This window comes from Oculina patagonica, chromosome 5, assembly GCF_052425735.1.
Source record: "Oculina patagonica isolate OP01 chromosome 5, crgOcupat, whole genome shotgun sequence".
In the NCBI taxonomy this organism is placed as follows: domain Eukaryota; kingdom Metazoa; phylum Cnidaria; class Anthozoa; order Scleractinia; family Oculinidae; genus Oculina; species Oculina patagonica.
This window is the reverse complement of record NC_135762.1, coordinates 31,873,242-31,899,309: the sequence shown is the minus strand read 5'-3', so window position 1 is coordinate 31,899,309 and position 26,068 is coordinate 31,873,242. Positions and strand designations below refer to the sequence as shown.

Below are 26,068 nucleotides of genomic sequence, written 5' to 3'. Positions count from 1 at the left end.
TGTCTTTGTTAATTAAGTGGCCACACTCTTTGCCTGCTGAGAACAAAGGAAAACAAAACGCAACTGTCTGTTCACAGTCTAGACAGTTTAGCAAATAAGACAAATATGCTTCCCTTGCCTCGTGTCTTACAGCTGGTTAAAAACTTAATTTCACTCATTGGGTTAAGTAAACGTCTTTTTTTATCTTAGCTCTTAAAAAGAGCTAAGATAAAAGTTATAAGCACAAAAAAGCCAAGATACAAGTAAACAGGGTAACAAAGAACCATTTTTGAAAACAACAACGGCTCGGTAAATTAAACAGTTTTTAGAGTTTTATTTGCCTCTAGTGAAACATCTGTGCTAAGCTTGTCAACCTTATAATTGTGCTGCATAACTGTCTTTTGCCGACTTTCGGAAAGCCGTTAGTTTAAAATCCTCGGTTAAAAATGTTTGATTTATTTTTTTTTTTATTCACTTGGTATATGTCTTCCATCCTTATTTGGGGTATTATATTTTAGGGTAAAGCAAAAATACATATTTAACTGAAGTTTACAGAAAGAGGTTCACCATCATTCATTTTTACTATTTTTCAGGTGAATGGAGATGGGAGCGAATGTGCGACCGAAGAATGTAACTTTTCGGGCTAATTTAATAATTTTCACAACCCTCCCAATCAGTTTGGCAATTTGCGAGAGGGATCGCGAAACGTCAAACCGGCCCTTGCAGAGTGATCTGAGGCGGCTGTATTTTCTGGCTATGCTCTCTGCCAGCAAGAGACATTTACCCAAAAACTTGTACAGCAACTAACTTATAGCTAAGTATTACAAGCGTAATCCCGGGGGTTGGAGGGGAGAGGAGTGGGGGGGAGGAAAGACCCCCAGGTACAAATGATAGGGTTGCTTGTGAAAAAAAATTAAAAATACCACTTTAAAAGATACCACAATCTCGCTTGGTGGGCGTGGCTCAAAATTATTTTCTGCCACGAGGGGTTCCATTTCGAAAGCGACAGAGGTATTTCCAGGAATATTTTGTACTGCTCGATACCCTTAAAGATAAGAGGCGCAAATTCACAAATACTCCCCCTAAAATTGTGACATACAGCAAGTATTACTTTTCATGCCTTTGTTCATATAGTGGCACCTTAAGCTAGCTGAGAACAAAGAAAATTAAAGACTTCCGGATTGTTTACAGTTAAGCTAATATTACTGGGCGCTTCCCTCACCTCGTGTCTTACAGCTGCTAAAAACTTAAATTTACTACTCGTTGCGCTAATTTAACGTCTTTTCAAAAGCTAAGATAAATATAAAGGAAATTAAACAAGTGTTAACAGGGTAACAAAGAACCACTTTTGAAATAAACAACTGCTTGGTTAAAAGTTTAAACAATTTGGCAACTTTATCTGTCCCTCAGTCAAGAATCAAAGCTGTTCAAATTTTAAATTTTGCTACAAAAACTCTTTTTGCTCCTTTTACGAAGCCAGGTCAAAATTGTATCCTGTTGGAAATGTTCAGTATTTTTATTTTATATTTTTATTTATTTTATTATTTTTTCTAGTAGTTTTCAGATTTATGCAAGTTAAAGATGTAATATAAGTTGCAATTCTTACTAAAATTTAGGGCCAGCTTCGTAATAAAAATTTCAATAATATTCCCCAGAAACGTGTGCAGTTGAAATCATTTGGTTAACTTAAACAAAACAGTATTTACTCTAAAACGCCTTTTGTAAGCCATGCGACAACACTCTAAGCTAGCTGACAACAAAACCCACTGGCAAACTTCGTTACAGATAAGATGAGTAAAGATTTAATGTTGTACTCGTTGGTTTTATTTAACAACTTTTAAGGAGCTAAATAAATATTATAATATGTTAAAACAAGAACTTGAGGGAAACAGAGAAACAACTTGAAATAAACAAAGGCCCAGCTAAACTTTAAACTTTTTAGAATGTTAATGAAATCTGCCCTCAAGTCTAAAGCTAACAATCATGCTGAAGAAATATTAAATCGCCGAGTCTTCACGAGCCTGGAAGGGGTAAAGCTCACAATAATTTTGAATTTTGGGAGTCAAACCTAGAAAAAGGCACTTTTTTAATACAGACAACTTCATTTCAGTTATTGGATACTTCAGATCAGAAAAACTTGACAACTTTAACTTTGTTCCCCAAACCCGTTGGCTAAGATCACCTCTTTAAATTTTTAAGTGCTATCTAAACCAGAGTTTTCTGAAATTTTTGCATATTGATAAAAAAAAACTCTGAGAAAAGAAAAATATAACTTAACCGTCCGTTTGTCATATGCTCGTTCATAAGATAGTTCGTTATTTGAACATTTTGGTTGCATACTTTATTTCCACTTCTTATAAGGAACTTAAACTACTCTGAGTCAAAGCTACTACAAAATTTACGAACGTCTTAATCCAATTAAAGCGTTTTTTCCCGAATCATATTGATGAAATACCGTTGAATTGTATGTAATTGGTGTCGGTGTGGTCATATCTAGGGATACAAACTAACTTAATTGGGGTAGCCTATACCAGTTCTGCTTATATCTTTCCCGGTGAAAGTATTTTACACGAAGGGAAGGAAAACTTATCATGAAAAAGCGTGGCCAGAGTAGTAAAAATTAGGCTGAGAAATTACCTTTTCCTTTCCGATAATTTTTGCAGAGTGGTGACGAACTTATGGAGGAGTCACGCCATATTTATCCATCTTGTTTTGTTATTAATTTATTTTTGAAATGGACAGGGACAAAAAAAGGTTTTAGGTACTCTCTGCTGGGTAGCGGTTAAACAAATATTATGCAGTAACTGACAAATCAGAAGACATCCTGGAAAAGTAAGATTTAAAAGTTAAACTACTTAAACTCTAAAATTAACTTCATTTTTTCGCGTAACTGATAAAGTACTTAAAATTTCGAGTTTAATTTTTTTTTGGTCAAGTACTTTAAATAACAAACTAGTCACTAAAATATTGCCAACAAACATTTGTTCAGTATCTGTTGTGCAAAACCCAACACAGCTGCGACTTTGCAAGAAAACAACTCTGCAAGTTTCAAAATTACTAATTTCCCTGACAGTGGAAATTAAACTAAGAGTTTTTCAAATTAACAACATCAAACAACATTATATCGGAGGGTTCTTTGTTTCCATATTTATCTTGGTTTTTAAAAGAATTTTAGATCACTAGAGCTACGTGTTTTTTTTTTTTCTCGTTGCATTTGTTTAACAAAATTGGCCATTCCTTTGTTTTATCCCACGATGTCTTTGTGCTCGACCGCTGACAGTGGAAATTAAACTAAGAGTTTTTCAAATTAACAACATCAAACAACATTATATCGGAGGGTTCTTTGTTTCCATATTTATCTTGGTTTTTAAAAGAATTTTAGATCACTAGAGCTACGTGTTTTTTTTTTTTTTCTCGTTGCATTTGTTTAACAAAATTGGCCATTCCTTTGTTTTATCCCACGATGTCTTTGTGCTCGACCGCACACATAATTTTAGTTTTAACGCTACATAAGTTAAGCTGTCTAAATACCAATTTGGGACACCCTTTGTTTTCTGCCAAGGCACAAAATTAAGCGAGGGGCTGACGATCCTATAAAAGACGCAGTCGTTGACTCAAAATTACAGTGTTAATTGCACACATCTTGAAGCCAAAATGAAGACTTTCGTAGCTCTTCTACTCCTCAGCGCCTTTGCTGCCCATGTGTCCGCCGAAGAAATGGCGTTTCACAAGGAAGTGTTCGATTTCTTAGACGAACGACATGAAGAGAATATGGCTCAGGTTTTGAGAGACAACGGCCTGCCAGAAGAAACTTTGGCTGTTAGAGGAGATAAACCAACGCCACCAGATTGGGTGGTAAGTCGATGAAAAGATTTTAACTTAAAAACATTTTTCTTCTTGTATAATAATGTGTTGTAATGACGTGTTTGATTGAGTACGTCCTGTAGGACGACCTTTCTAATCAGAGTCAAACTTCTGTCGACTTGGACACTCGCGTATAACACCAAAACAGCCTACGATCTTTTTTTCTCTTTTCGTATAATTGCTAAATCTCACAGTGTAACTACTTTAACTCGATCCAATTAAACCTTTGATGTCAGATCTGATAGAGAATAATTTGAAACAAAAGACTTTGAGCCTGTGAGAAGTCACATGAAAAATTTATTTCTTTGTTACTATATTGAACAGAGCCATTTAATGTTATGAATTTCGACAATAACGAGTGAACATGGTCTTTTCTACAGAAACCTTGCATTTTCAAAGGAGGGCTTTGCTGGAAGAAAGCTGGACATGATGCCTGTAAAAGGCTGGCTTGCATTGACGGCTTCTTAAAGTGTGCCCTTGCCAACCACCCCACTCCTCTGCCTTCCTTTTCTCCCATACAGGTAAGAACACATAACGAAACGTAACGAAACATAACATAACGTTACGTTGTGCAATGTAACTCGTTACAAACATCGATCACAGGAAAACTTAAACTTTGCAAGCCATACCAGTTAGATTCTACAGCATGTAAAGTGGCGTACGCCCTAACACATGTGAGTCAAGGTTACAATCAACGCCAGAAAAAAATGAAATTAATATGAAATTAAATAACAAACAAACAAAGAGACAAACAAATTAAAGCCAATTACTAAAGTCAAAAGTGAAATAAAGAATGCAAAAAAGCAGACGGAGAAAAGAATTAAACAAACAATATTAAAAAACAGACAGACAGACGATAAACAGACAGTAAACAGAAAGGGGTCGTTTTAATATCGGTGTCACTCTACAACAGAGCTTCACAGCCACTGGATCCAGATTGAGAATTAATGACCCGCTCTGGACAGAAAAAACCTTTAATAGATTTTAGGTCATTATCCCTCTTCTGGTCTTTCCAACTGTCCTTTTAAAACGTTAAAAGTTGGTAATTATTTCTGTGGTTGTTCCTCTTGCAGAAAGGTTGTGTCGCGTTGCTTTATCTGTGCAGGAAACATAGCCCTAGCTGTGCTGGTGAATTGTGCTGCTTTGTTCGCATCAAGAGGTGCTTCGCTTTCGCAAAGGATAAGTCCTCGTGAAGATGTTACACTGTTTTCATGGCAACAAATAGTAAGATATCGATCAAGATGACGTGCAATCAGGCTCATTTCATATCATATATATCAATGTATTAAAGCAGGCATTAGTATTGTAATCAATAAAGTGCATTACTTCTGAGTGGTTTGATTTGTTCTGTGAGCTGCAGGAATATTTGGGACTGCATGGTTAAGCTTTATTGAACTCACTGATAAGATGCAATTCAGCTTCTAGTTTGCGCTCCTTGTGTAACGTGCCCCAAAAAGATGACGTCCTCGATCGGCGGGTGATGTGGGTAAACGTGCGTGTGAAAGGGGAGGGGTTGGAGTTGATGTTTTCTCTTTCCTCAAAAATAATCACAATCAGCCGCGTTCCTATAATTTTTAAATCGGGTTTCCGATTGCAGGAACACTTGATACTATGTTACTTCATTTCCTCTTGATTAAACTCGCTGTTAAGATACAATTCAGCTCGCAATATATAAGTTCTCCTCATGTAATGTGTGCCACCCAAGGTAGTACCTTGTTCACCTTTTTGTAAAGGATAGGAATTAAGAAATTTCTATTTCCTAAATCTAAGATAACTAAAATTACAATCAAATATAACGTTTCTCTTTTGTTTATACTTTGCATCAGTCCTTTCTAACTATCCTGGTGAATTTTGCTTAGTGTTCCGCGCGGCGATTTCTTGTTCAGTTAAACTTGATTTCTGCTTGCAGATGCTCTCTCTCTCTGTTCATGTTCACTTTATTATCGGAAAATGTAGTGCGATATTTATTCAGTGACTGATACCGAGTAAAACATTCGCTACAACACTCACTGTCGAAATTCCTTATTGTGGGCGTTCTCTGTTTTACGTCGCTGGTGAGTTTTACATGTTCTTACACCGAGGATGAACGTTAACCAAAAAACGACTATCCCTTACCAAAAACAAGATGGTGGATCTCAAAGGAAATGAGCCAATATGCCTAGTTTCCATTGCTCTTCGGTCGAGGTTGTAATCCTGACATCCTCCATCGCATGCCGACATTAAGCAATGACGTCATCGCTTAAAAATGCAAGGACGTTAGAAAGGAGATTTCCGGCAGTTTCGTATATGAAGAACTTTCCTACTCGATTGTTTGGAGTATTTTGCAGTAGTTTTATAAAGTAATTTATGAGATGTTGATCATCCTGCAAGGCGCCGTAGCTCAGTTGGTTAGAGCGCCTGTCTAGTAAACAGGAGGTCATGGGTTCAAATCCCATCGGTGCCTTACTTGACGCAATTTTTTTTTGCCCTGTTCTTGCTTTTTTTTAGTTCATTTCTGTGCTAAAACGCACATCAGTAAGATTATTTTTTTCATTTGATAAACACAAATTTTTTATAGCATAGCAGTACAGCTGTACCTGCTTTGGTTTAATATTGCATGAGAAAATCAGATTTAATCCCTCATCTGAGTTTTAGAACACATGACTGGTTTAATCTGCTGTAAAAAGGAGACGCTTAACTGATTCACAATAAGTTATCCCGCTCCTCTCTTGGCAGCCTACTATAGTCAATGAAGAGCTCGATTTTCTTCGAACCTCAACGGAACAAATGATGGCGAAGCGCGCGAGTGACGTCACGACGCAGACGAGACTCAGACAAACAAACCGAAATGCCGGACGATTTTCCTAAAACACTTTCTAAAGCAGCCCAGTATTCCTAAAACACTTCTATAAAATGAAAACTTCGACTAGATTTCTTCTTTTTCTCTCAGAAAACGATTATATTCATTTGCATTCCATTTTTAGACCTCGCGCGCTTCGCTATTGTTCGAATTCTCCTTTTTCTGTCCCCAAAAAGTACAAACTTATAACAAAAGTGTTTCCGGCAGGACTCGAACCTGCGACCTTCCGCGTGTGAGGCGGACGTGATAACCACTACACTACGGAACCCACAGTGATTAATTTCCTAGATAATGATTTTTATTTGCATGTTCCTAGCAATGGGCTCCTGAAGCTGTTATTCCATGCCGTTGAAATGGAATGCAACGGAGTGTGCCGTTGCCCTCAAAAGTGGACTATAAAATGTTAAACTGACATGACGTGAAATCAGTGAAATCGTGTAGACCATGCTAAACCGAACAACCGAATGTAGAGGACAGAAAAAATTAATACTGAATTGCACTTGGGAGAAGTCTTTGTGAAGTCGTTATTTCAGCATAATTCACGCCGGGGGAGCGACATATACTGCTTGTACTAACCTAAACCGTTTCAGCATAGCGTATTAACTTTTTTTAAACTGATATTACAGGAAAACCACTAAATTTTCCCATTTCATTTTAAACCTGCTTGGCAACAACTTGGTATGACATGTAATTGTTCACACCACTTGATATTTCCACGGAAACTATATTTCGACAGGTTCGTTTTTCAAATTTTGAATAAGTTCTTGCATTTAGTGCGGAGGTTTTCTTATTTCTTCGTTCACAATTGGCAGTAAGAAGGTATATTAAATTCAGTTGTAAACGGAAGCCGCAAAGTCTAAATCTATGGACCGGACATGCACTCTATCGAATTGCCCCGGCTAGAATGTCTTTATCATTTTTCTTTTCTTTGCTAAAGGACATTTTTGAAGTTATAGTACGATAGCAATTGTTAAATTAATACTTATGAAATTAAAAAAATGAATTAGTTTGGATTATTTTAAAAAAATCTTGCTCAAAGGCACCGATGGGATTTGAACCCATGACCTCCTGTTTACTAGACAGGCGCTCTAACCAACTGAGCTACGGCGCCATATGTAAAGGTAAAGGGGTATCAGCAACATAAATAATTTTCAATCGATCAATTATAAAATTCGTTCCTGAAGTACTTCATCTATTGTGCTTGGCCTGATACTCTATAGGAATATCAGTGAGGCGAGAGTAAACATGGATGCCCTTTTTGCGCCGCTTATCATGGGTATACTGGTAATATCTCGCTCACATTTCAAGAAATGCAAAACCTCTCTGCTCATCTCATAAATCTATGTTTTGGGATGTTTGGTAAATTTTTTGGGTGATTTGTGGGGAAGTTTTGGACGAAATAAATTTTCTCAAAGGATTTGTAAAATTTAGAGAAATAAGAAATATTGAAGATTTAATGTTTAAGAATTAGAATTAGAAGTTAAAAATTAGTAGAGGGACGGTGGTGTTCTAAAATAGTTTACTTTCTTCAACCCCTTCTTTAAACTCCTTAGAATTTCATTGAAAATCACGTTTCCCCCCGCCTTAATTCCAGAAAGGCTCTCAGAAAACTTATTTCTGGGCGTCAAAAGGCTCTAATCGATCAGTCCAGTCCTATGCAACTTTAAGCCGCTAGAAGAGGTCATTTCCTTCTTATGGCCTTGCCGCACAAATCCTCCTTTGGTTGACCGATTCACCAAATCGTGCCCCAACTAAAGCCGTGGTAAAGAATAGTTTTCTCCATTACCCAAAAAACTTAACTTGAAGAAGTATGGGTTATTACTTTTTTTGTTGTCGAAATCGGGTTAAAATAAGATTGTCTTCATTTTATTTTTAAACGATGACGTAAGGCATCGCTTTATGTCATGGGTCGTCGACCGGTTCTGTTTCGCGCGACCGACTGACCAAATAGGCCTGGGAACTAACTACAGGAATAAATGAGACGTGAACAGAGATCAAGTTTAGCACGACAAGAAATCGCCGCGAAGAACACAAAACAAAACACTACTGGGAAGTTAGAACGGACTAATACAAGATATTAATGAAAGAGCATTTATATTTGAAGAGTCCTACTAGAATTTGCAGTAAACAGACACCTGTACAATTTGGCCTGTGAAAATTAGTAGTAACAAGAAAATCTCTAAAAAAATTTCTAGCGACTGTGTAGCGCATATAAACAGTGCTGGCATTTCAATTTTTCCAATAAGAAGGAGCAGTAACTACGAAACGTATGGAACATATTTCTTCTATCTGGCGCATTGTTTCCAGTATAGATTATCGGTGGAGTATCATATATAGAGCAATTGAGCAATCAGTTAATACAGAAGTTGTCAGCTACTTTTGTTTAGTACACATTGAATTTTTGACAAATGTCTTAAAAATTATTTAAGACCTTCTTGGGAAACGCCATCGCTTCTGCATGCATTGTGTGCCATTTCTTTGCAAATAATAAGTGACTAAGCGATCGCGACCGTTAAGGCCGACAAAAGAAGAAGAAATAGAAAAAAAAATGAATGGCATTTGTCAATCAAGAAGTTACTTCTTACAAATAACGCAGCGTTTGCATTTCTGAAAACATTCTTCTGTCAATCAAAAGAAATCAGTATTCAGCGTTTCTTAACTTTATTCTGCCCTGTGTAAATCAACCCGACAACAGTTCCTGGTCCCTCAACAACAACAAAAATATGCCTTCCGGGCCTGTCCGGGAGTCGAACCCGGGACCTCTCGCACCCAAAGCGAGAATCATGCCACTAGACCAACAGGCCTTTCATGTGAAATTTCGTTGTCAAATTCATAGTTATTATTAATAACGGGTACCAGTCATTTTCAGAAATGTTCATCAAAAGGTTAATTCCTTGAAATGTCATCTATAAAGCAACAGCAGGGCTTATATTTTTTTTCGCCAGCAATACGATTGCGCCACCGAAAATTAATAAAAAAATGTATTTATGATATATTACATATAAAAAAAATAATAATTATCACAGTTGATTCCTTAGGTATTTAAGAATATAAGAAAAATATATATCCTTTCTTTCTTGAGTAGAATGTATTTCGATGGCGCTCAACTTATTTGATTGAGGAGCGAAGTTATTATTAAAAATATAGTAATATATATATTAATTTATTACATAATATAAAATATAATCAAAATAAAAACTTGTAAAATACTGGAATGACTTTCTGTTGATCAAAGCAAAACGAAACGTCCCCGGGTGGGCTTGAACCACCAACCTTTCGGTTAACAGCCGAACGCGCTAACCGATTGCGCCACGGAGACTTACGTGGTATCTCATGATGAATTTTTGACAATAAAAACTCGAAAGTTCGTCAAATTTCATTACATGTTACATTTCATTGTATGTTAAATAAACTTGCCAGTGAAATATCATTTTCTCTTGGAACTGTATCGCGGAAAGTACACCCTAGATATAGTTAGCGGCTTGCACATAAGATGACACAGAACAGGTGTTATACCACCAGCTAAACAGAGGAATGATAAATAAAGGCATTTCTTAAAGTAGTTTGTCAAGTGTGGCCTGTTGGTCTAGTGGCATGATTCTCGCTTAGGGTGCGAGAGGTCCCGGGTTCGACTCCCGGACAGGCCCATTTTATGTTTTCTGGTATATCCGAAACTATCATTTTTTATATATTCACCCTAATGCCTTATCGAAATTAATTGACTTGAATTATTTCCAATGATACTTAATTTTCTTTGAACTTTTGCGTTTTTTGATGTGTTAGGGCCTCCACAGACTAGGCGGTTGTGGACAGCTGTTTATTTTTCCGAGAACAACTAAAAGCAACTAACTAAAAAACGTGGAGTGAGACGTGTTGTAGACGATTAAACGGTAAATTCTTAGTTGTCGACAACTAGGCAGCTTTCCTTTTCGAAAAGGGAAACTCGCTTGGTTGTCGACAGTTAATAGACCATTTTTCACGTGTGTGTGTGTGAATGATTGGTTTAGGTGTCGACGACTATCTCAACTGCGTTGTTGCTTGAGATGGAATTTACCCTCAGCATCACAAGCCCCCGAGCACAAACCTCACAAGTAAGGGCTCCTCTTGCTCTCCCTCAGCATTAGCCGGCTACTCTTTGCAAATAATTTCTACGATATCTTGTTTATCGGCGTGAGTAAATCTATACTTCAGGGTCGTAACCAGTTATATTTTTTCATCGCTGATCCCAAATTTTAGCTGTAAATTTTGATTCCTGATCCCCAAAATGTGGCAACATTTGATCCCTGATTCCATTCTGATCCCATCTAATTGGCCGATCCGGATCCCATGACTTGTGATCCGGGATTCCGGGTCCATGATCCCGATCCCGAGGCTATGATGCCGATCCCAAGGCTGTGATCCCTAATCCCATATACCTGGTTACGACCCTGATACTTTCTCGGGCGTTCTTCTTACTGGCGGCCGCCATTTTGACAACGTACTGCGTCATGAGCATGCGTAGTGAACGCTAGTTCCAAACATTCGTTAGCCTGATTTAGTTATTAGAAGTACCCAACGAAGGTTATTATCAAAATCCATTCATAAGTGGCCTAGAAGATGAATGGGCATGCGCAAAGGCATTTTCAGTTAATTATTAACTACCGTGGGAAAAAAATATCCGCTCTAAGTTATCGACAACAAACAATCTAATGTATGGAACGCGAAGGGCCTCCAGACTGGTTATTTTGTTGCTGAAACTATTTGTTGTCGAAAACTAAATGTTATCGGCAACTGACTCTGTCCCATGCAAGCATTCCACAAATTGGAGTGTTTTTTGTCGACAACTAAGTCAGGCCAGTGGGAGAGTTTGGGAACTAACATTCACTACACATGTACAAACCACTGTCCACGTAAAACGCAGTTACGATTGCTGTCGACAACTAAGATCAAACATTCCCACACACGGGGAAACGGTCAAAAACCACGTGGTCGACAAGCAGTTTCCCTTTTTGAAAAGGGAAACTACCTAGCTGACGAAAACTAAAAATTTAGCGTTAAGTTGTCGACAACTCACCTAACACACTACGTTCTTCAGTAGCTGTCGATATTAAGAAATAGTTGTCGATCGACTCAAAATGTCTAGTATGTGGAGGGCCTAAGAAATGTTACAGTGATACTGTCGATACTCTTACCAATATTCTAAATTTCTTGCAAATACTCATCACTTTCAACACGTAACTGTCGAGGCACTTCTATATTGAAACAATAATGCAAATCCCATGATTTTATAACGTGCCTTTGCAGAGGTAAACCAAAACATCATATATACCAAGTATGGTTGGAATTTTTTACCAATGCAGTTTATTGGTATTGGCTATTATTATTAAAAAACGACAGTACAGGTGATTAAAATCAATAATGCGTTTCAAAAGGTTTTGTCGGTAAGTATACAGTGACAGCATTATTAAAATACGAAACAAATACACATTGCAGTGAATATTTATTGTGCAAATGGCATATTAGCTGATCTTAAGCAAATATTTTTCAGGAAGAAAGCATAACCAACATGCAGTTTAAATTCTTTATAAGAGTAAATTAAACAATTAACGTTATACAATAAACGTTTTTGTTTTAAATCGGTACTTGCAAGCCCATTTGGCTCTCTGCCGCTATACTCCCAGTAAGATCTGCTGTCTGAACGTCAGTTTAAAGGGACTATGACACGGGGATTTCGCAAATGTTTGGTCTAAACTGTGTGAAGTTAGTGGTAGGCAACTTAACCCTAATTAAACATTATCTTTGAACATCTAAAGGAATATGTAACTTTAATTTGCGGATAGAAATCAAGCTACGGCTATAAATATCAATATTTCGAAGACGCGTGGAAACAACTTGAAAACGTTTGCCTAACTTTTTCAAATTGAAATCTGTTTCTATCCGAGCCATTCGAGCCATCCGCAGCCAAAGACGCTCGTTTACATGTTTCAGTGCTCTAATAAAGGAATTTTTAATAAAAATGGACTCTTACTTTTATGTTTCCTGTGACACAAATATAAATTTTGGCGGTTCAAAAATCAGTTAAAATCCGTGACATAGTCCCATTAAGGGAAATTTACTGAGCCGCTCCTGAGATCTTATCCTTTCCGCCTTTCGCTCTCCTTGAACCTGTTTTCGAAAGGCAAAAAAAAAACCGAAATCAGAGAACATGGCTGACTTGGAGAGCAACAACCTTCTTATCGCCCAAACCAATAACTGTTCCTCAGTGATTTTCGCTCGTTTCAGATTTAAATCAGTAAAGCACCACTTGATAGTCCTCATTAGTCCTCTCAGAACTGTAACCACAATCCTTCTTCCTGAGGTTTTCTCCCCTCCCTGGTAGTTCCTGCTATGTAGCCTATGTAAGGAATTTTTAAAAAAGGAGCATTTTTATATTTGTTTATATCTATTAAATTTATACAATCGTAGTCAATGAGGTTGGTCTAGCTTGTGAAATTAATATTCGGCCCCGGAAAAAGCGGCCTTATAAAACGTTAAGGGGTACTGAGGCGGGGTCGCCGTGTATCTGATACAGATCCTGCTCTGATATTATGCCAAGATTTTTAATCCGAGAATTTAAACACGATTTATTAGTGTTAATTATGTTATACTTTTGTTGCCTATGAAGTCACTATATATGACGTCCTTTGGCCAATTCGGTACGACTAACACATTTATCATTTCATGTCCAAATAGCGTTGACGCAAAAACTGTTAATTATAGCGCAGAAAACAAAAGTTCGTCTGTCAAAAATAGCGGCGATATTGTACGAAGCGGTTTTAACATGGAGCGCATAAAAACGACACGATATTTGGTCCTTAAAACCCATTCCTTTAGAAATAGAAGCAGCATAAGTGTTAGCATCTTAAAAATAAAACCTTTACGCAAAGTTATAGATCACTCAAGGGGCTTTAAATGTTGATGGAATGCAAAATCATATGCTACAGGCCATCAGAAACCGGATGTACTCTTCAATTTATTGGTTAAAAGGCTTATTTGCCGACCTGATAGTGTAATGGCGGTAAGGTGCAAAGGAAAAAGCTACGTGCCTCGTTGAATGCAAGAGGCCCTTCTATCAGTTCAAGACACAAAACAGTCTTTTCCTTCTCATAAATGTACCAGACTCATCAATATAAAATGCAAGGGCTCTTTGGATCTTCAAATTCTCTGATCGTTTGGCTCGGTAAGTTCAGTAAAAACTAAGCAAAATTTTAGATTGTAGGAATACTATTCTGACCAGCAAATAGGGTTAAAGGTGAAAGACATGCAAAGTCATAGCAGTTTAGACTTTTGAAACGTTATTTACACCAAGGTTCATTAGATTTTGTTTGCAGCATTTAAAATATTGCCTTTGTGGAACGGTACGTTTATCTTTAGCTTACCAGTCGTTCACAATTTCACATTTATTGCTATCCCTGAACGACTGAAAACTCCTACGACGGTCTTTTCGAGTTTTGACTTTTAGAGGTTTTTAGAGGTTTGACTTTTGTTCTCTTTTTTTTTTTTTTTTTGCTTACATTCACCCTCGTACAGGTATTGCTAAAGGATACAGATTCCGGTGGAAGTGGAAAATGGTCATTAACAAATTGTTCATGCAAACTAAAAATAAATTTTATTACGTGCGTTTATTCACGATCGCTGTTCTTTTACAAGATAATCAAACTAATAAAATTTCAAGTTTAAAAAGAAACGCCTTTTTCGTCTAAAGAACTCCCTACTGTCAAAAAAAAAAGAAATCCCGGCTAGATAATGTTGATCGAGGTTACTCAGTTAAAATTCACAGCTACACGACTGTCAAATGTCCTGTCACCCGTTCGATAACCCGTCATCGGTTATAATTCAGTACAGTGCGTATATTCCAATATAAAAAAGCTCTCAGTTCTTTTCTTTCTTTTTTCACGGAGAGTTAACCAATTACACAGCAATTTCAAATCGTCATGTTTTTTTTTTTTTTCTTTCCCTTCTCCCCTTCCGCTCTCTTCGCCTCCCTCCGCCCCCCTGCTCTGCGTGCCCGGCGAGGTGCAGCGAAGTAACACAACTTCCCTTTTAATTCTAATTCGTGCAAAACGTGTTTTTTTGTTGCACATTAAAGGGACTGTGTCACGGCTGAGTTAAGTTTATTTTTCAAGTTTTGCCAAATACTCGCTATGAAACTTAATGTTTGCAAAAAAAATTACTTCTATGTATCTAAATAACAAAACCATAGCTTCATTGCAACCAAATGTGTCTCCCGGGCGTTATAATTTAAAGTTACAAGCAAACATGATTTACTTTGAAAACTGTTCAGCCCAACAATATTTCAAAACACCGATATCACAATCCATTTCAATCTTCGTCACGTTTGGCCATCCGTACCTTCTTTTCTAATTGGCGTGTTATTGAAATGTTCCTTCACTGGTTTAAGAGGTTATTTTTTACATTTCAACGAATTTGATGGTCATTACCCATGCCTAAATTTAGCTAAAATCCGTGACACAGTCCCATTAACTCATGGAGACTTAGTGTAGTCTTCATGATATTGCTTATGTATCATGATCATGTGATCTCACGGTTATTTTGTGATATTGTGTACATGTACCGCACACTGGGCACGAATGTACATATTCATCAATAAAGAACTCAGCCCTGTTTTTAGAAAACAACTTAAGTTTTGGTTTTTCTCGTATGCTATGGAACAGTAACCAGGTAACATGCACGTCTGCTAGGCCTTTTTTTTGATCTGATCCAACATCCAACATCATGACCTAGATTAAAATGTAAGGCAGGTCTGCACGATTTAGTCAAACCTGACCGCTGATGAAATAAGACTTAAGAGTTCTGCTATCCGTTCTGTCATCCTATCATGACTATATTTATCTGTGGTCACACTGGCCCTTTTTGCCCTCTATTTCCCTATCGAAAATCGGATATTGTTTACTTTTCGTCTGAGATACCCGGGTGGTACTCTCTGGCTACGTTTACACGGGACCGGTCCGGAACCGTTCCGAACAAACCGGACCTGTTTAATGGACCATTGGACGTCCAGGACTGTGCTCGAACGGATCCATAACTGGACCTGCAAAATAGCAGGTCCAGTTGTCTTCCGTTCGCGGTCCGTGTAAACAGGGCCTATCCGGTCCGAAAATCAGCCCGGATCCGTTCCAGACCGGTCCCGTGTAAACATAGTCTCTATGGAGGGCTTTTACGGGAAGGCTCCACCCAAAAGGAGAACCAATTTCAAGCCGGACGTATATAAACGGGTAGGGATTTCACGTTTTGGAGCAAAGAAACTGCCATTTAAACCTTAAAAATTGCGAACAAACCCACCAAATGATAGGTTAAGTCAAGTATTTTAATGGGCTACTCAAGTGAAAAATTATGAAAAGAGATGCAGTTTTCCATCTAAGGTTTGTGAAAGAGTTATCTTTTTTTAAAAAAAAAAAAGATTTATAAAAGGGTAAAAGTTTGGACCTCGGGGTAGGGCCTCCTGTTATAACAAAAATTATTACTTCCAAACCCTCTACCGCTACCCCTCCCAGCTAGCAGAGCTGTCGAACATTATTGCACTTTTGGTTGCTTAAAACTCATAAAAGTATTACAGCTGTTTTTTTTTTTTTTTATTTTCCCACAATTTGTATACAGGTTTGATAGTAAGCATAACGATCGACGCAAGTGGAACTGGTGAGTGAAACATTTAGGCTCATTTGCTACCGAAGAAATAAAAAAAATACGGAAGCCTGAAATGATTTCCACTTAACATATTTTGTTCCATTTAGCGAAATGCCCAAATGATGGAAACCTTACAGCCGCTAAAGGAATTTTGCAGAGTCCAGGCTACCCAAAGCCTTATCCACAGAACATGGTCTGTGTATGGGTAATAACCGCTCCACGAGGCGAGCACGTGAAACTCGTGATGAAAGGAATGGATTTAGAAGAGTGCGCTCTGTGTCATTGTGATTATGTTGAAGTTAGAGAAGGAGCAAGCTCCAACGGTCAACTTATCGGCAGGTTTTGCAAGGCGAAAAGGACAACTGTTTATTCTGAAGGAACACAAATGTGGGTGAAATTCAAATCGGACACGGCGTACCAGTTTAGAGGATTCTCCGCAAGCTTTTCGCAGATAAAACTACGAAAAAGTAAGTTCACGAGAACTATTAATATTTCTTAATTCTTTTAAAGAAATTTCGAGTTACTGGTTACTCACAATACCAGCTTTTGCGGTTTCAAAAAATACTCTTGAACTTTCTGCAAGGCAACATTATATAAACCATAAAAACATACTGTGTTTATGTGTGACCCTAGTGTGGCCGAAACCACGACAGCAAGTGTTTAAACGAACGGAGGTTTTCAGGCGTTGGCGAAGGTTCGACTTACAATTAAAAAATCACATTTACAATCTAATAGGAACTCAGTTAATAAGAGGTCAAATTGCAAAGCGCCTCCAAATTCTGGGGGGTGCTTGACGGGTTGGTTGCATGACTCGCATTAAAGGGCTTCAGTAATAAAGAAAATCAAATGACTGAGCGGCCTTAACCTTTTTTCTTTTAACTGGGCCGGAAGAAAGTGATCGTAATAACGAGGTGCAGCTAAGGCGGGGTTCTACTATATTAGAACGAATTTAGTCCTCGGGACCTATTGCTATCTCCATGTGGGGCATTGGGGGGCTCTGCCTGTTATGAATCAAGTCGACCAGCACCAACTTTGCTGAATTTTTAAACCAGATAAATATATAATCAGATAGAATGAGGTAACTCAGTTGGTGGCCGTTTCTCGTCTTTAGGGAATGACAAACACTTTTAGCATTTCTAAAACCAGCACGAGCGTTAACAGAAAGGCAGGTTGGGTCATAAACACTAAGCACGTTTTATCAATAAAGAATTGTCTTCGTTGTGTTGTTGTTGATGATGATGAGATGATGATGATGATGATGATGATGATGAAGCGACGACGACGACGACGACGACTACGATGATGATGATAATGAGGAGGAGGGGAGGAGGAGGAGGAGGAGGAGGGGGAGGAGGATTAGAATGACCATGTTTCGGTTGTTGTTGCCGAACTTGTTGTTGCTTTTGGCTATCTCATTCTCAATTTTCTTCTTTTCTCTTTGTTTTCTACAGAAGAGCCTGTTATCCTGCACGCCAATGACACTTCTGGATTCATCAAAAGTTCTAACAACCCAGCCGTTTGTGGCATCGACAGACAGTGTACCTGGGTAATTTTTGCACATGAAGGGCACAATGTGAGACTCACACTGGAGTCATTTGTATTTCCGTCTTGTGTGGGATCGTGTCTAGAGATCAGAGACGGACCTAGATGTTTAAGTCAACTAATTGGAAGATTTCTGTGGCGACGAGAAACCGCCACCCGACCTCTGTTCATTGGGAAACAGTTTATGGATAACATACAAGTACAACTCCACAAGAGACTTACAAATGAACCATTTCGAACTGTTGTATAGAGAGGTGCAGTGTACCAGGCAGGCGCATGAGCAGACGCTGCTGTATACTGAACCGGCTAACTCTGGTAAGAAATATCTCATTGCATTCCGTACAGTCGAGAATTTCTTGCAATATTTAATTTACTAAAATGTGAAAGTAATTTTTTTCGCAGGATGCCTATATAAGGTCAGAAATAAAATTAAAGTCAATGTTATACGGTCATCCTTACGTGACAGATATCCTGCGATTTACGTAGCTATAGCTTGCCAAGATTCGTCCGAAGTCTTGAAAAGCGCTCCCTACTTGTAACTTAAGTTATTCTTAGTGTGAAATGTCTTTCGCTGACAATTTGCTGCTCAGTTATCCTGCCCAATCTCAAAGTAGGGCTTGTAAATAACAGGCGATATTCCGCGCGATTTTACAAGAGAATTGTTGAATATTAGAAGTTTTCATCATTCTCCTATGGTCTACAAGTGTGCTAGGATAATTGAAAAATGTGGTCAGCTTTGAATTGTTTACTTTCATTATCATTCATCGAAAATTTACCGGCGAATTAGAGAGGAAATCATTGTTAGCGGAAGATTGTTTTAGAAGCATGTAACCATAGTAAATTGTAACAAGTATTTTTATAACTTATTTATACATGTCATTTTGTTTTTGTTATTTCGTACTCTTATAGTTGATCTGATGTCTTAAACGATGTTATCAACTTAATTAAAGGGAGATGTAGATGTTAACTGAATCATGCGCGAACTCTCGATCAGATGATTAAATGATTCTCTCAGTTATTGTAAAATTATGAATTGTCTTGCAAAAAAAATGAAAACGCCGTGCACGCTACCAAGCACTGCTACTGTCTTGTCAACGAAATTTACATGTAATGCTACTGAACTGATCTACTTTTGCTTTTTAGATCATTGGAGAAGTATGGCTGTTGGAATCGCCTGCACAAGTTTCTTTCTTTTTGTTATATTAGTGGCGTGCTTCCTTAAGATTGCCAGCAATCGTCGATTTTCAGGATTAGAGCGTGCAACATCACAGATCGAGCTCAATCCAACCGACTCTTCCATCACGGAAACTTCACTGTGTAATGACTTAGAGCTAGGGTGTGACGATTAAAAAACAAACTTGTTTTATTAAAGTAAATAAGGGCAGAAAGTTTTACTTCCTTATCCAGACCAATTTTTGATCGCATCTGAAATTATGCTCAATTTAGGGGCAAAAAGTCCATTTTCTAAGTAGGAATGCAGAACGACGGCTAAAAGATTACTTGAAGAATATTACAATTTAAAAGCTAAAAATTCACTATTTTGCTGTAGATAAAATTACTTTTAAATTATATTTTATTGCGCACAATTATCCAGCTCTACGTTATGAGAAATGTATAACGAAAATAGCTTTTTTTATTCATTTTTACGTTTTATTTTCCAAGTTTCTATAACTTCAAAAGATTAAAAAATATATTAATGTTTGATATTTTACAGTTTAACTTCACAAACACTACGCCTTAATTTAATAAAAGTCAGTCTAGGGTTTGAATGGGGTGTCATAGAACTTGTCTCGTGGAGAGCTCGACTCCGCCAATTTACTCTTTTCAATTTAGCGCGCTTGAGGTAAACTTTTACAAGTCGTTTGACCAGTAGTCTTCTTCGATGTTCTTCAGTGGCCATTTTCTTCCTTTTTTTTTCGGGGGGGGGGGGGGGGTGGGGGCGTTATTTGGCATCCAAAAACGCCTATGAAGGAGACTATTTGGCCATGTGGATGAAAGTTGATTATATATAGTTTATGCCATAGTAATGGGAGATATCGATTACTGTCATGCCCTGTTGGGCTTGACAAGGGCTTAAGGTGGCTCATAATCATTTAGACATGTGGGTCTTTAATTTTAATTTCTATCGCAGCTTCGCCAAGATTCACACTACAAAGACAACAAGAGTTTAATTTGTTCTTATCTTGACCTGTTGGTTTACGCAATCATTACTTATTGTTAAAAATGTAAAAAAGTATATAGGGGTCAGAGGTAACACAAACGCACAGGGTCACATCGTCAGTTTTTGCCTTCAAGCCATTAGCTTCATCAAGAAAGCTAGACCTGAGCACATGAACAAAACCGTGACGCTGATCATTTTCACTGATGATCCGTTGCAGAAATCACCCGTACAACAATACACGTCACACGTGCCATCACCATACACCTTGCATGGCGGCTTGTCGCATCCATCCGCTGACTGACAGCCTCGCTTGTATGTTTCTTCAGTTACACTGGATGCCTTGATGTAAGTCTTGGCGCATCTATCGAGGCCAAGCTCTTCAACACACTCGACGTGTTTCATGTTCTTGTCACAATCTTCAAATGAAACATGACTTTTGCAATAGTTGCACTTAATGGCTTCTCCTAAAACAAAAGTGAAACAAAAGATGACATTTGATTTTGACTGTTTTGTCACTAAAGCCTGGTTCTCACATGGTCGCCTGATCGTTTCTATCGCATCGATCGCGTTTGCAAATACTGAGACTATTGTAGGCGATCGAAGTGATTGGAAGCGATCAGGGGTTCTCATATGATCGTCCCGGGGTTCCCCCCCCCCCCCTTTTTTATATTTTATTTTTTTTTTTCCCTTTTTTTTTTTTTATTTCTTAAAAAAATTTTTTTTTTTTTTATTTAAAAAAAAAAAAAAAAAAATTATAATAAATTTAAAAAAAAATTTTTTTTTCCTTTCCTTTTACAAAATAATCCTCCCTTTTTATATACAACAAACCCCTTCCGGGGCCCCCCCAACCAAAAAAAGGAAGACCCCCCCCCCCCCGGATCGTCCCCATCGCCTGGTATGAGCGAAGACTTACGAAAAACAATCGTTTTAGGCCTAAATCCAACACAATGGCAGCCTTCAATGAACTGAGCAAAACTCGTGGCTTCCTATCGTCTCAATCGCCGCAGTCGTTAGCGATCGTAGACTTGTGTAATGTTCTCATATAATCGTCCCGATCACAAGAAAACGTTTTGAAGTGACAGAAGCTAGCGATAGAAACGATCGGGCGATTATATGATAGCCAGCCTTAAAAATTATCACGCGCGGGTTATTGAGTACATGATGTTTCATAAAAACAAAGCAATGACACTGAGTTTGGATGATCAAACTGCAAAACTCCCCCCTCCCCCAACACACACACACACACCTCCTGGCACTTTCCCTTCTTCTTTCTGCTGGTTCGTCGCACTGACATCAGCTCTATTCGAGCCTTGTAACGGCTTGGAAGTTGTATATGTCGGAATCCAACAGCGCGCGCTCTTAGTGGCTAATTAAAAAGCGACGCGATTAGTATGCGTTCTCCTTCGTCGAACACAACGACACCAATGTATTGTTTATCAATTTGTAATCGACCCTACTCGAGGGGGGCTATCGGGGAGCTCAGCTATGCAGCTGTCAGTAATTTCCACTTCATGCCGATTTTCGCTATACTGGTAAAAACGAGAAAAAAATTGTGCGTGCTGGAGCGTTCAACTTCAATGACCGCAGTTAAGTACATATTTTGACTATTGATGTTTAATGTTTATATATTTGCTTCATATGATATCACGCCATTGACACGAGGTAAAAGTGAACCAGAAGGACAGACATCGGGCAGAACCTTAAGGTGCAACTATCGAACTGATTTACCGAGAAAAAAATAACATAAAAAATGATGCGATAAGTTTACTTTTTGAAGGATCATGTATCAGGCTTAGCAAGTATTTGAAAAGACAAATAATTTCTCAAAAAGACACGATGCTGTAATGTCTCTGATTCCACAGCTTCAATTCGTTGTTTTTCTCTTGCTTTATAGACCAATATTTTACAACGGATTATATTTAGAATTGCGTTTAAGTTCTACTGATATATTTACCGGTACTTACCTCTGAAAGCGAAGAGAAAGCCGACAACCAACATCAAATATATTTGTAACGGTTTCATTATGTACAGCAATTACTCTTCGTTACTTCGTTATAGGAACTATTTGCATATCACAAAGACAAGTTTCAGACTGCCCCACTCGATGGAGCAAAGCCCTACTTAATAACCTGTAGTGCTAGCCGAGATGACAATTTGTTCTTTCAGCGACCACCTCCGATGCAGATGAACTTAACTGCAAAGTACCCTTGGCTAAATAAATCAACTGTTAGCATAAGGAAATTTGCATAAATTCCACAGTCGCGATGCCAGTTTTTATTTGTGTGCTGTGGACAGGTGGTGCCGTCCACAAATTATACACAAAAAGAATTATTAATTACAAAAATACACGTTTCATCAGACCCCGGGGAGATCCCTGGGCATCAGACTGACTGCTGAATGGAACCTCAGGATGAAAGGGCAACTTTGTAAAGAGAATACAACAATGAATTTGGTTTACAATGCCTTTAAACTAAATAAATTTAAATACAACGGATCTGTGCTATATTATATTCAGACATTTTTTCATGTATCCAACCACTTGTGACGTCATCAATTTGCTCAGTTTCCTCACCCCGGGTTGTAAAGATCTTTCCACACGACTCTTCATTTTGAATATCGACTGCATTCGCACGGAGCTAATCGAATAAAACGTGATCAGTTTTTGGTGCAAATTTGGTGGTAAAATAGGCCAATACACCAGTTCTTGATTAAGGTCTCCTTTCCTGGGATTTCCCTTGAAAAGATCAAAAGTTTTCAGGCCAGAAGAAAGGATGTACAGAAGAGAAGGTGGCGAGAATAAGAAGGCAGAGAAAAAAAGGAACGGACCAAGGCAAAAAGAAACTCGGAATGGTTCCGCAAAAAAGTTCCAATTTTGGCTCATGTGCATGCGCCAAAGTAGAATATTGTATAAATCAATTTTCGTCCCAAAGCCAGGGCCGTAACCAGACCTTTGGCATAGACGAGGCAAGATCTTGATGGGAGGTTCTAAGGGCATGCCCTCCAGAAAATTTGAAAAAACTGGAAGCTCGAAAACTATCTTTCTTAAACATTTTTCATAAGGTGTTTCTTGAGAAAAATCAATGTTGTTGAACTGGGGATTATTTCTCCAACCAAACGTATTTTGTTTTTAATTTTGAGTTAAAATCAAGACGAGACAAGTGCCGGGGGGGGGGGGGGGGGGGTACTTGGGTCATCTTGGGGTGCGTGCCGCTGGCTCTCGCCCCTACCCCATTATAGTCATCTTGCAGCCCCATACTTGGTATGCCCCGAGATCCGTTTTCGGCAAACGTCGAATGTTGACTTGTTCTGAGGTGGTTAATGTTTGAGTGTGATTTCGGCAAATTTATGGGGCCGTGTCAAACAAAGAAATACGGTACATTGGCGATCTTTCCGTTTATAAATCACAACTTAGTTCTCTCCGAGGTCCCATACTAGTCACCCTATAAAAAACGCGAGCGACCCCATATAGTCATCGTCGGAAAATGCGACCCCATCCAGGGCACTCCCCAGTAGCCCATTTGTGGGTGCCCCCCCCCTGGCCGGGGGGGGGGGGGGGCAAGTGCCTCGTCTTGCGTCTTGCTAGTTCTAGGGCTCGATCCCTGGCGCAGACCAGAAGGATCGTGGGCTCTGGGGACGAAACTGACAAAATCTTCATCAAAATCTTGCTGCAGTGTGAGAAAGTGCAATCATGCAAATTTAATAATGAAAGGCCCGGAAGGGATTGTATATTTATAAAACATAATTAGTAAAACCAGGCAGTACGTACTTTTGTTTAATAGTTGACCGGGCTATTTTTATAAAACATTATTAGTAAAACCAGGCAGTACGTACTTTTGCGAGTCCGAGTTTTCTGTGAACAAACATCGCCTTGTGGGAAGAACCAATCAGATCCGTGGGTTTCCAATAAAACACGGCTGAGTTTCTAAAACTTTTTGTTACTGACTGGGTATCGGGGATATTTTCTCCTCCACGGAACATAGTTTTTTCACTTGTTCTTTGGAACGCCTTCAACGCGACGGTAAACCGTTTCAAAAGGATCGGATAGTTGCTTGCAACGGCGGCAATGAATGAGGTTAAAGAAAGAGTTCCAAAATTATCAGCGTTGTTTCCGTAGTGTAGTGGTTATCACGTCCGCTTTACACGCGGAAGGTCGCCGGTTCAAGCCCGGCCGGAAACATTCTATTTTTTTGCTTTTCATTTTTATTGCTTTTTTTTTTTTGTTCGTGATCGTTTCATTTCGTTATAATTTTCAGTAATTGCTCTAAAAATTTTAACATTAGGAGACCACGGCGTCTTTTATCAGACGAAGCCCCCGCGATCGCGAAGCCTAGTGCCCAGGCTTAGCCGGTTAATAGGTGAAATGGGATCTGGGGAAGAGTAGGGTTTATTCGACCGAAAATTTACCGACCGTTTCCGAAAATACACGAGTGCTTGTGTCACGGGTTTTCGTTGTTTACTAGCCCTTCAGTTTGTACAGTATAGCGATTTTTCTGTTTGGATTCTTCCGCTTTATTTCCTTCATCAAGTGGCTGGAGTTTCAAATGCTGAAATGGTTTGCTACTGAGACTTTTGCTTCGTTTGTTTGATGGAAAGCCACATACTGTCCACATGATCAGTCCGCCATTTTGGGGATATCAAAGAGGTGCATGTGTTTACGAGACTTAGGTGGAAGTTGTATCACGATTTTACAGAGTCCGTGGGGTACAATGCACTCTGCAGCAAGTTCACATCATAAACGTAACAGATGAAGCAGTAGACAAGACTTTGGTCGACGCGCCATGAGCGAATTAAGCTTGATTGCAGAAAAGGGGTGAGTTTTGCTGAGATAGTCCTGTTTAACATCGTCATTAAGCTTCTATCATGTTGTTTCCATAAAGCTTATAATTATATGACCTCCTACCTTTGTTTTCTGAGGAATTCGTGTGAAATTAAGCTTATGCGAAGGTTTTTTCGCGGGAAATGACGTGACGCTTAATCGATCAAACTTAAAAGCTACCTGCATATAAAGTTTTCGACGTAGTTTATACATGTATACAAAATAATACGTAAGCTTACAGCTTGTCTGTCTCAACTTTGACCCACTACCAGACATGACTCCCTCTCGAGATATGAGTTTATGGTGTTGTCGTAAGAGTACCTTGTGTGCTATTATTTTTTTATGATTGTTAAATGATATGAAGTGAACATTTGATCTGATTTAATCTGCCTCACAAGTATTAGTGATTACGTGTGGTATTGAACTTTGTTTTTCAGGACGGTCTCTACTAATAACAAAGTATTTTTGCCCGGCCGATTACTATACAAGAAATGTAGATGTTACCAAGGGCTACTAAAATTCAAAAAGAAAATTGGGGGTAGCCACGCAAATTTTCGAGATAATTAGGTTTGAAATCTGGAGAAAAGTGCTGACGTGGCATTTTAAAATAAAGTAAAACTAAATACAATTTCCTTGCAAATTCCATTTGAAATTGGTTTTTCATGAACAAAATCAACATTAAATATAACAATCTTTACAATAACTAACAAATAATGTTTTTGGAACTGCGTTATCGACGTTTTTACCCTGAATTCATATCCATGACTTCCTTGGTTATTGATTTATAAAATTCCCATTTATAGGGATGGCGGTAAGGCTGTCCAGCCGAATCCCGGGGAAAATTATAATGGACAGCCGAATGGTGCAAAGAGATACAAGTAAGTTGATACTTTACAATTATTCACCAAAGTGGACATCAATAGTGGTGGATATTTTGAAGCGGCAAGGTAAATATCCACCACATTCACTGACACTGAGATGAATAATTATTTTAGTATACCTTATTATAGGAAATTAACGATACATGTTATTAACGCAAATTTCAAAAATTCTTGTTAATTGCATTGAGGTTAACTTGTTTACTATAAGGATTTAACCAAAACTTTTCTTAAATTCGCGTTAATTTTATTACACGTGAATTTTGTTCGCGTTGTTAAAATGCTTCTTTATATTCCTATAGTAAGGTATACCACATAAGTTGAAT

General features: G+C 38.3%; 4 protein-coding genes, 7 non-coding genes and 1 pseudogene across 12 annotated transcripts in view; 7 read left to right on the top strand and 5 right to left on the bottom strand.

Annotated features, from left to right (window-relative positions):
* The window catches only part of LOC144654454 (tolloid-like protein 2), a 41,471-nt gene extending 23,579 nt beyond the window's left edge, over positions 1-17,892 (top strand). The window contains exon 4 of the mRNA XM_078514609.1: positions 17,800-17,892. Coding sequence (XP_078370735.1) covers positions 17,800-17,824 — 25 coding nt within the window. The 3' untranslated portion in view covers positions 17,825-17,892. The remainder of the gene's footprint in view (positions 1-17,799) is intronic.
* LOC144653677 (uncharacterized) lies at positions 3,593-5,175 on the top strand. The gene is made up of 3 exons (XM_078513730.1): positions 3,593-3,834; positions 4,224-4,364; positions 4,917-5,175. Exons 1-3 carry the CDS (start codon positions 3,634-3,636, stop codon positions 5,034-5,036), a joined length of 462 nt encoding a protein of 153 aa, XP_078369856.1. The 5' UTR covers positions 3,593-3,633; the 3' UTR covers positions 5,037-5,175.
* On the top strand, positions 6,213-6,286 carry Trnat-agu (transfer RNA threonine (anticodon AGU)). Its single transcript has one exon. It is a non-coding gene; the product is annotated as a tRNA-Thr (tRNA).
* Trnav-cac (transfer RNA valine (anticodon CAC)) lies at positions 6,878-6,950 on the bottom strand. The gene has a single exon. It is a non-coding gene; the product is annotated as a tRNA-Val (tRNA).
* Positions 7,720-7,793, bottom strand: Trnat-agu (transfer RNA threonine (anticodon AGU)). Its single transcript has one exon. It is a non-coding gene; the product is annotated as a tRNA-Thr (tRNA).
* On the bottom strand, positions 9,415-9,486 carry Trnap-ugg (transfer RNA proline (anticodon UGG)). The gene has a single exon. It is a non-coding gene; the product is annotated as a tRNA-Pro (tRNA).
* Positions 9,928-10,001, bottom strand: Trnan-guu (transfer RNA asparagine (anticodon GUU)). The gene has a single exon. It is a non-coding gene; the product is annotated as a tRNA-Asn (tRNA).
* Positions 10,258-10,329, top strand: Trnap-agg (transfer RNA proline (anticodon AGG)). The gene has a single exon. It is a non-coding gene; the product is annotated as a tRNA-Pro (tRNA).
* On the top strand, positions 13,655-19,693 carry LOC144654370 (tolloid-like protein 1; annotated as a pseudogene). The gene is made up of 5 exons (XR_013570900.1): positions 13,655-13,880; positions 16,319-16,357; positions 16,453-16,812; positions 17,797-18,202; positions 19,031-19,693. The product of XR_013570900.1 is annotated as a tolloid-like protein 1 (transcript).
* LOC144654470 (uncharacterized) lies at positions 19,688-22,272 on the bottom strand. Its single transcript, XM_078514626.1, has 2 exons — positions 22,013-22,272; positions 19,688-20,512 (listed from the first exon to the last, which is right to left on the bottom strand). The coding sequence occupies exons 1-2, from the start codon at positions 22,068-22,070 to the stop codon at positions 20,178-20,180; spliced, it is 393 nt and encodes a 130-aa protein (XP_078370752.1). The 5' UTR covers positions 22,071-22,272; the 3' UTR covers positions 19,688-20,177.
* Positions 22,273-24,152: 1,880 nt separating this feature from the next.
* On the top strand, positions 24,153-24,225 carry Trnav-uac (transfer RNA valine (anticodon UAC)). The gene has a single exon. It is a non-coding gene; the product is annotated as a tRNA-Val (tRNA).
* Positions 24,226-24,275: 50 nt separating this feature from the next.
* Positions 24,276-26,068, top strand: part of LOC144654285 (uncharacterized) — a 38,701-nt gene continuing 36,908 nt past the window's right edge. Inside the window, exons 1-2 of the mRNA XM_078514384.1 lie at positions 24,276-24,858; positions 25,668-25,742. Coding sequence (XP_078370510.1) covers positions 24,827-24,858; positions 25,668-25,742 — 107 coding nt within the window. The 5' untranslated portion in view covers positions 24,276-24,826. The remainder of the gene's footprint in view (positions 24,859-25,667; positions 25,743-26,068) is intronic.

Bases quoted from the DNA above. Each gene is read 5' to 3' on its own strand.
- LOC144653677 (XM_078513730.1), top strand. From the start codon at position 3,634: ATGAAGACTTTCGTAGCTCTTCTACTCCTCAGCGCCTTTGCTGCCCAT. The intron at 3,835-4,223 runs GTAAGTCGATGA...TCTTTTCTACAG, and splicing joins CAACGCCACCAGATTGGGTG to AAACCTTGCATTTTCAAAGG. The intron at 4,365-4,916 runs GTAAGAACACAT...TTCCTCTTGCAG, and splicing joins CTTCCTTTTCTCCCATACAG to AAAGGTTGTGTCGCGTTGCT.
- LOC144654470 (XM_078514626.1), bottom strand. From the start codon at position 22,070: ATGAAACCGTTACAAATATATTTGATGTTGGTTGTCGGCTTTCTCTTC. The intron at 20,513-22,012 runs GTAAGTACCGGT...CTTTTGTTTTAG, and splicing joins CTTTCTCTTCGCTTTCAGAG to GAGAAGCCATTAAGTGCAAC.